Here is a 10,087-nt window from a genome sequence, read left to right on the forward strand (position 1 = left end):
TGAGCCTCGTAGTCCAGCCTTCAGGAAACAGCAACGACCTGCTACTGCGCATAAACGTTGAGAGCTTAGGGCCGACGGCAAGAACAGTTGAACACGGGGGAAAAAACAGAAACGGTTTGATCGTGTGCACGCACAAGTCTGCCAGCAACAAGCGGTTTGCAATATCAGTGCGGGAGGGAGAGAGGAGACAGACAAGAGGAGCTGTGCGCGCGCGCAGAGAACGGGGGGGGGGGGGGGGAAGGGAACCGAGCGCGCGCAAAACGCTATGCGAACGGAAAGGGGGAGGGGACAAAAAGGCTACTGTGGCGCGTTAAAAAAAAAAAAGGGGCGGGGAGGCGAGCCGAGCTTTTCACACCTGAGGTGAAAAGACGTCCCTCTTCCTTACCCTATTAAACTGGGCGGTCGAGGTGGGGGAGGAGGAGAAGGAGAAGAAGGAAGGAGGGGCTGAAGAAACGGCAAAGTACCTACCCGGGAGAAAACAACGGCGACGGAGAGAGAGGCGCTACAATGGCGGCTGCTCTCACAAGCCAGAGAGATGCCGGAGACTGTGGCGCTCGCAGGAGTGGGGGGGGGGGGGAGGCGTCGGCGGCTGAAGGCGCCAGGCGAAGGTACTGAGGCGGAGCGGTGGGTAGGCCGCGCAGCCACACAGGCGCCCTCTCATTGGCTCGCGCAGTCCAGCTGCTGCCCAACTGCTGCTTGAGTTCGCCCCGCCGCGCCCCGCCCCGCCGCTGTAGAATTCGGCGCAGGCGCGTGGCGGCGAGTAACGTCGTTGGAATGACGCTGTCGGCGAGGGAAAGAGACTGCTGGAGGCGCCATGATGCCGCCATCTTCCTGCGCTTCCCGACCCGTGAGGAGGAGATGGAAGTTGGGACTCCTCGGTCGTGGTGTTTACCTGACAGAGATTGCACGCTGCTTAGTTCTCGTGACTAGGTAGCCATCCTACAAGTTGGGGGCTCACGTGATTGGAATTAATTAATAATTATGATATTAAGTAATTATGATTGATAATTATTAATTTATAATATAATATTTTTTTCTGGCATTTGTGTGTTGGTTTGTATGAATAATGATAGAAAAGCAGAAGGTTGGCTCTTGGTTCTCTGATGTGGTATTTTTCAGTTTCGGACGAAATGCAGGTGAGAACTAGACATAAATTGTATGGCAGCCTCTCAATATGTCACAACCGAAGGGAAGGTTACCTGCATTCAACAGCCTGCTGAGGACGCCCTGGGTTGCGAAAGCATTTGTTGCATTTTGCAGAGGATTCTGATGAAATGGACACACCTTTACATCCTTTCATTTGTATGCCGCCTTAAAACCATGCTCAAGGCTGCTTACAACATTTTTTAAAATGACTTGATTGAATCTTTATACAGCCCTATACCCGGGGGTCTCGGAGCAGTTCACAGAATAAAATCAAGATACAAAACCACAAAATACATAATAAAAATAAAAACAACAACCAAATAGCCCCCCCAAAAACACATTTTAAACATAACCAAGGTTGTCATAAACACTAAATAAAACACCAAAAAGTACACAACCAAACTGAACGATTTCCACGTAAGTCATAATCAGATCTAAAACAAAGATACAAAAATAACAGGAACAAACTCTGCCCCAACAAAATCCCCTAAAATATACCTCAGCCCAAGAGTGTTCAGCAGCCTCAGCTTTTGTAGCTGGAGTCAGTCTGGGCCCTGGCATTTGAACTTCATATATAAATAGCACATACATGTGTGTTACATTTCATTTGTTGCGGGAGGGAAGGCTCCACAGCTTTTCTCCATAATGAATACAGTGTATAAAAATATATACCGTATACACACTAGCAGGCTTGTGCACAGCATTGCTTTGGAACCAGTGGCGTAGCATGGGTTGTCAGCACCCGGGGCAAGGCAAGTAATTTGCGCCCCCTAACCCCCAGATGTTGCGCCCGGTGCGGCCGGCCCCCCCTGCACCCCCCACACTACGCCACTGTTTGGAACTCTAAGAAACCGAAAAATCTGTGAAGTTTTGAAAGGTTCAGTCTTGATTCAAAATGGTGCCCAATTGTATCCAAACATAACACAGATGAAAACCTTGATCTCAGGAACCACCACACTAAATTTGGTTAAAATTAGTGTGATTTTGAGAGGCTCAGCCTGCCATCTTGATTCAAAGTAGCATGCAATAGTATCTAAATGAATAAAAAAAACCTGCTCCGTATCTCAGAAACTATGCAAAATTTGGTTATAATTCCTTAACAACCATCCAAATGCATAAGACAAACAACTTTTCAATATATATTCAATATTTGGCAACAGATATTATTACCTGAAAATAATCATGCATCTGATGAATTAGAGTCTACTTTATAAATGCTTATACCTCAATATTCCTGTTAAATTCTTAAGGTGCCACAAGATTATACGTGTATTCATTACACACACACACACACATTGATTCCTCAAAGTGCAGTGTTTGCTGACCTCTACCGGCTGATAACCTAAAAACAACAGTAACAAATCAGAGCTGAAAATTTGAAACATCCTTATTTGTATGGGGAAGAAATAATATATTTCTGCAACTAAAAGTGTATCATCTGGTGTTCTTATGTTACAAGAAAGGAAACTATTTTTGTTACTTTGTTGTGTTGCTTTTTTGCTGTTGCTTTTTTAAAAAACAAAACAAAACACCATGCTGTGATTTATTATTTCTGCTACTTTGAGTGAACTACACATAAAGGAGCATATTTTCCATTATCAACAAGCAGGTAAGGCCTTGCTTGTAGTACTGTGCAGTGCTGCAGTGCAGGGCCTCCTCTGTCATGGTGCTTTGGTTGTGGAATTCGCTTCCATTGGATACACATATGTTCCCCCACCCCATTGGTTGCTTTCAGACATCAGGTGAAGATGTATCTGTTCCTTTGAGTGTGGATGAGTTCAATAACTAGGTTATCTGCTTTAGGAGTATCTGTTTTATTGAAATGTTCTTGTCAATGGGTATTGGTTTTGTGGTTTTAACATACCTATTTTGCAAGGCTTTTGGTACTTAGTTCTGAAGGATATCAGTAAGAGGATATATTAACCATATTTAATCTTCCACAAATCCATGTATGTAGGTTAACACAAAGAAAAATGGTGTGTATCTGTTTTTAATATGTGGGGCTTGCGCATAAAGTAGCAGAATTTACATTCCATCATTAGGCAGATTTTGTGAAGTATAGGAATAGGTTTTTAAACTTTAAAAAAACAAACACAAAAAAAAATTATTATATTCCAGCACCTTAGGGCAGCTGGCTCCCTTTCCCCCTTTTTCAATGAAACAGACCACAGACTACAAGATAAGTTTAAAATAATTTACTTACAGTTACAGAGACTTGCATATTCCTAAGTAACAATAATAAAATGCAGGAAAATTTTCTTAAAGGTTGTGTTACCAATCTATTAATGATTTTAATTACTATTACTATTTTATTATTTTTGTGTTGTGTTTTAATATGGTTGTTATATATTCCTGCCTATAATAAATAAATGACTTATAAACTGAAGTTGACTCAATATAAAACAGAAGTTTTTAACAGGTAGCAGCTACTACATACTAGATGTAGGTTGCCTGCTTGGGTGGGGGCTAAAAGTCACATCTTGGCCATCAGAAGCTAGCCAGTGAACGAGATGAAAATCTGAGTTTTTGCAGCTTGTTGTTCTAAGGCTGTGTATTTTTGGGATGATGACAACAACAACTGATGTTCCTTTAACAAAATTCGTTGTGTGAATTAGTTAATGATTGCTTGTTTGATTTTGTATGCTCAGTTTTGAAGCCTAGAAAAAAAACAGATATGTTTTTGTTTTTTAAAAAAGAAATAAAAGGAAAAAAGTGCTGTCTTCTTCCAAGGTAATTGACTCTCTGTAATACTACTCCTGGAAAGTGGGGAGTGCAAAACATGCTTATGAAACCAGTGGGACTTGAAAAAAAAAACAATGCCTGCATAGAATTAGGCTGTGTTTTTTGTTTTTAATATTATCCTCCTGGTGATATAAATATTGAACACCTGAGTCCTCCTTGGGTAAAGAACCTGAGTTCAGGAATGCAAACACTAGCCATGTATTTATAGAGCACGTGGAGTGGGCTGAAGTCAAGCCCTTCTCCTTTAGAGTCCATAGAAACAACCTTGAGAGTCTGTGATCTCTATTGCAAGCTGAAAGCAAGTAGACAGTGTCAAAATGACTTCCCTGCTGCAAGAGAAACTCTATGAAGCTCACACTCAGGCACCTCCTCCCAGTAAAGACTTCCATCACTTGACCATCACAAAAAATGAGGTAAAAAATAGATTGATTTATTGCTCTCCCTGACTGGAATGTGTTTTACTGAAGAAAGCTCAAGAGAGGTGAGAAATCTGCATTTGTTGGATAGCTGATAAAGGCACAGGGTCTCTGCCAGGAAGAAAAAGGTGGGCAACCCCAAGCATGGTTGTTCAGGCAGATCTGCTAGGGAAAAGCAAACAAATGGTGGTAATCCTATCATTGTTTGCTTTTCTTTTTGTAAGAAATGTAATTAATTTCTGCACAGATCTAGATTATTACAAAGTCCTGCATTTTTTGCTTTATATCTGGACTGACTAGGCTTTTGACAAAATAAAATAGGACATAATAATGCCAAAACTGACTCATTATTTAAACCTGAATGCTTTAGGTTATCTGGCAGTCCTGGAGGATTACATTTCGACCAGATCGAGAAAGGATTTGCCCAAGAGAAGTTAAGAAACCCCATAGAGATTTTCTCTTGGATGAACCATTGCACAGCAAGTATTGAGTGGGCAAAGAAATAATAGAATTTTGATTACCCTCCCCTCTGGAAAAAAAGGTTGTGTCTAATGGTCATATTCGTGCTTTTACAACCTAATCACGTGCACGTTGACTCTGAAATAAACCCCGGTGAATTCAATGGGACTGTCTTATAACAGACTGATCCTATGTATGTTTACTTGGAAGTACATTGCATTGTTGAAGAGGATTTACTCTCAAGAAAGGGTGCATAGGATCACACAACCTTGGGATAAATATTTGGGCTGCAATCCTAGGCATACTTCCATGGGATGAAGTGCCACGAAACTCAGTTTGGTATTACATCTGAGTAAACTTGCTCAGGATTGGATTTCGGGTCTTAAATTTCTTATTAATAAACTTTGGCCGTGCAGGTGGAACATTCGTAAAAGTGAAACACTGAATTCCATCCACTTACTGGGAGTAAGACCCATTGAATTCAATAGGACTTATTTCTGGGTAGACACAGTTAGGATCGCAGCCTTGGTTGTTTGTGAATAGTCAGAGATACCTAAATGCTCCAAGTGCACTAGAAACATAAAGGACGCCTGGACGGTTAAATCCAGTTAAACTTGACTATAGGGTGCGGCACTCATCTTGCTTCAGACCGAGGGAGTCGGTTTTTGTCCACAGACAGCTTTCTGGGTTATGTGGCTCTCATGACTAAACCACTTCTGGTGCAACAGGACACCGTGACAGAAGTCAGAGTGCATGGAAATGCTGTTTACCTTCCTACTGCAGTGGTACCAATTTATCTACTTGCACTGGTATGCTTTCCAATTGCTAGGTTGGCAGTTTGAAACATAAAGTGAGATCACAGGAGTGTAACTGAAAACCTCAGATACTGTAATTCCCAAGTAGTCCATTTCATTGTTTTTATTTTTGTATTTATATTTGGGATTTTCAGTGGTTTTGTTTGTTTAACTGCATTTACATTCCTTCTGGAGATAGAGAATTGAAACTACAAATTATGGTTTAAGAAGTCAAGTCTGAATTTCAGATCAATATTGGATGGCTAATGTAAATAAACTGGATGGTAAACAATTGAGAATGACTGCATTGGGCTCTCAAAGTAAAATTACTTATTAAAATGCAGGGGGAGACAAATACACAGTGGTTAAACATACTAAGTTGCAGCATCAAAATACTTTTAAACAAATGAAAAGGGAAGCTAGTACTAAATGTCAAACTTATATGAATACTAAAAAGGGTTTTTTCTCCAAGTGTGCGCTATTGATGGGCCAGGTCTATAGAAATTATTGTGTAATATTCCATTCTGTAGGGCAGGGAATATGTAGCCTTTTAGGTGTCATTGGATTCAGATTCTCATCAGCTGAAGCCAACATAGCCAGTGGTCTGGGATGATGGGAGTGGTAGTCTAGAAGCATATGGAGGGTACCATGTTGGCTACCCCTGATATAGAGGAATATTTTTAATAAAAACCCTGCTAATTCCTTGTCACCTACTAAATCACAGTTTAATTATTTCTATTTATTTAGAAATTATACCCCATACTAAATAGAGTTATCCCTGCTCAGCAGTTGCATTATTGACAAAAGAGTTTCACTGACAAAGTCCCAAGGAGAATGACATCAAGACCTACAACGCATTGGCTTACTTCCTTATCTTCCTGTTTCCTGGCAAATAGCATAGTATTGCAATATGCTGAATAATGTTATCAACCAAGGTCATGCTATACAGTAGAACAGAACATTTAGTCAGGGAAAAACAGAAGACTAGTGGATTTTTAAAATGTAACCCTCAATTTGCCAAAAAATTCCATCAGTAGCCATATCGAGCCATATCCCTGCTGTCAGGTAATTCTTAGGCGTAAACTAGTCTTGCTGCAACTGATAATCTCTCCTCGCTTCTTGGGTTGGTTGATGTTGGGAAAGATAAATTTAGTGAGCAGGGAATTTCTGAAGGAAAATGAAAATGGGAGGTGTGCCTTAATGGATTGTTAGCTCCATTGCAATCCCCAATATGTAAATCAACTTTAATTTTTATTCAGTGGGAGAAATATGTCTTAAAAGATAAAAAGAGCTTTAAAAGTCAAATCTCTACATCAGTTCTTACAACCACCAGTGACATAATGTCAGGGCAGGTGTCATGTCCTCTGCCAATTGCACGACAGGCTGATGCTGCATGCATAACTCCATCCAAGTCGCTGCAAGCACTCAAAAAGCAACTCTTGCAGTGGTGTGTGAAAAGTCAGTCCAGGAAAAGTTCTGTGAGTGGCACTAGCCTTGATACAATCACCTGGGGCTGAAAAGAGCCAACTTGTAAACTACCCAAGAAACAGCTATAACCAGTGCTTTTTTTCTTTAAAAATGTTTGGGGGTACTCTCATTTTCCTACTCATATCGAAATACTGCCCCTCAAAGAGGCCAAAGTGAGATTCACAAAATATTTAGAGGTATGCATACTTCTGCATCCCCCCGGAAAAAAAGCACTGGATATAACATTGACTTTTGAGTACACACGTGTGTTAATGGCACTTAACCAGCATAAGCAAACCATCTTGGGGTGGTCACCATTTGATCCCAATAGGGTTTTCGTTGGTTTGTTTTGGCAAGTTAACACTAAACCTTTTTTCTTTCTTGATATTGTCACTACTTCTCCCTTTACCAAATGCCCATTGCACATGGCTCTTCCATGACATTTGTAGAATCAGATCTTAACTCTTAGAGTGCTTCCAGAATGTCACTATTTTCAGGAGGGATTCAATCATATACTAGCAAATTAAAGTTGATTTGGAACTTTTGCGTAACATACCTGCTTTGACAGAGGATTGAGTTTTTTTGTGGAAAGGAAAGCATGAGACAACTCTTTCTTCACCCAGTGCCATCCAGTCTCCCCACAAACCAATCAGGATGAAGACTTTAAAACAGGTTATCTGGAAGTGGCCTTAGTTGTGTATGAAGCATCAGTTGGATGTACTTTAAATGTATGGTACAGATCTGCCCAATCTCTCATTTTTTCCATGGAAATACTTCACATTAATGGAATGCAGTGTCAACTGCCAAGCAGTTAGTACATTTACTCCATAGGGTTAAATTTAATTTTGTTTTGTCCCCTGTTGCTTTTTAAGACATTCATTCCTTCTATAGACTTAGCTGTTTGTTCTGGTTATGTACTTAACGAATAGTGCTAGACCACATGGTGTGGTAGCTATGGAGAAATCCATTTATCATTCCTAATACCTTAAGCACACACAGCAAGCCTTCGTGCCTTTCTGATTAATATAATTATACTTCAAGTCAATTTTTATTTATATTTGGAACCTAAAAGGCTTCCAGAGTTCAAAGGGCTGCAGTGTGTGCATTGCGCTTAAGAACAAGAATTGCTTTAAACATGGTTGGTGAGTGCAAATAATATGCCTTTCAGTATGACATGCCTGGGCAATTCAGAATTAGTATTCTACTTAATGATTATCATGGCAGCTTGCCCTTTACTCTGTGCTAAATTGCCTATTCTTAGTATGATAGACTGAATTGCCCTTCTTGTATCAGGCTTTCCACCAACGCACAGGACTTATCCTTATCTGGCTTACGGGTGCTTCCAGACTATTGCTGTATTCAGGCTTGAATCAATCACATAGTGGCAAATTCAGGTTGCAGAATTAAAGCTGATTTGGCGTTCTTGTGCAAGAAACCCACTTCCCCACAAAAATTGACTTTTTACAAGAAGGAAAGTGAGAGGGAAATGCATTGGAAAGTGTGAGTTAACAATTGCTTGATATTTAACTTTCCTATAAACAAATCAGAATGAATGCTCAATAAACAGGTCATCTGGAAGTAGCCTAAGTTTCAGTCTTCACAGTCATCGGGTATCATATTAATTATATTTATTAATAGAACAACCATGCAATCCTATATATACTCAGAAGTAAACCATGTTGCGTTCAATGAGCCTTACTTCCAGGTAAGTTAGGAAACAGCAATAGAATAAAGTTTCTCTTTCTTTTTTTGTATGTGCCCTTTCCCATTTAGCTTAGCACAGTGCCTTTCACTTTGGCAGTATTCCTGTTTAAAATCTGTTTGCTTGTATATTTTTTCTTTTACTCAGAACAAATGCAAGGTGTCTTTGGGAAGAAAACGCTAGACTACATTCTCAGCTTATGTCAAGGACGCTATGACTTCCTCCATCGAATTCCTGACCATTTGATCATACACATCCTGTCATTTCTTAATACAGAGGATATAAGGCAATTGTCACAAACATGTAAAAGGTTTCGGCAGGTAAAAATTCTGACAAATGTGTAATCTTGATGCAATCTAAATAATTTTAGTAATATATAGACTTGGTTTCAATGGAGCTTTACAGAAGTAGCAAGTACGATCAGTTACCAGTGGCAGTTACCGTGTAGAACCAGAATGAGCTTAAGAGTAGACCAAAAGATTTGCAAGTTATGTTGCAGTCTGAAAAGCAAACAAATACATTGTAAAGAAAATGAGAATCTGGCCTACTCACACATATTATATATCATATATTGCAAATATTTATCTTTTAGCTATGCAATACTGAAGAATTTTGGGAAAGAAGAAAAAGAGTGCAAGATAAAGACACTCTTGATATACAAACTGTCAAGGTTTCAGCTTACAAGAAGCCAACTAATTTCAGACAAAGACCAGGCTTTTTGCCACGGATGCAAAGAAGGCAGACCACATTCTTCTGAAATTGATTGCAGATTATCTTGCAAGACTCCTGCATTCCACTTCAGCTAAAATAATCTAGGTACCAAAACTATCTTCAGAGGCAAGACTTGCAATTTCAAAAATTCACCAAGCTGGTACACAGGAATGAAAAAGCCTGCACCCAGTGATGCATGTAACAATATACAGAAAACAAAGCCGAAGCTACAAAGTGACATCGTAAAATCATATTCATAATGAAGAACACACAACATAGTAATGCATAGGCATTTTTGGACAATAAACGCTTCACAGCACCAGTGAGCTTTGGATCACAGAAATACTCCTCATGATGCAGAAGCGCATGGCGTTTCCCTTTTCAGATGCCTATGCATCTGTGTGTTCTAGAAGCGGCAAGAGCTCAGTTCACTAGCAGGAAATGTAGGGAAATGGCTTTTCAAGTTGTGTGTTGTTTACTTCTCAAAAACATGTTAAGATGTTGCAAATAATTGCACAATTTTTCTCAAATTCAGAAAAACAAGCGAGAGAATCATGTGTATAAATAATAAATGTAATGTGAGATCCAGTAGGTCCCTTATGTTTCTGCCTTTTCCAGGAGAAAGTGCACAATACAGTTTTAATCATATG

The 10,087-nt window shown here is 39.8% G+C and overlaps 1 protein-coding gene across 1 annotated transcript; it reads left to right on the top strand.

Moving 5' to 3' along the window:
* The first annotated feature begins 3,897 nt into the window (after positions 1 to 3,897).
* LOC307214319 (F-box only protein 36-like) lies at positions 3,898 to 10,025 on the top strand. Its single transcript, XM_079973151.1, has 4 exons — positions 3,898 to 4,301; positions 4,675 to 4,783; positions 8,874 to 9,046; positions 9,319 to 10,025. Exons 1-4 carry the CDS (start codon positions 4,206 to 4,208, stop codon positions 9,481 to 9,483), a joined length of 543 nt encoding a protein of 180 aa, XP_079829277.1. The 5' UTR covers positions 3,898 to 4,205; the 3' UTR covers positions 9,484 to 10,025.
* Positions 10,026 to 10,087: the final 62 nt, after the last annotated feature.

This window comes from Podarcis cretensis (genome assembly GCF_951804945.1).
Source record: "Podarcis cretensis genome assembly, chromosome: 4".
NCBI classification, from domain to species: Eukaryota; Metazoa; Chordata; class Lepidosauria; order Squamata; family Lacertidae; genus Podarcis; species Podarcis cretensis.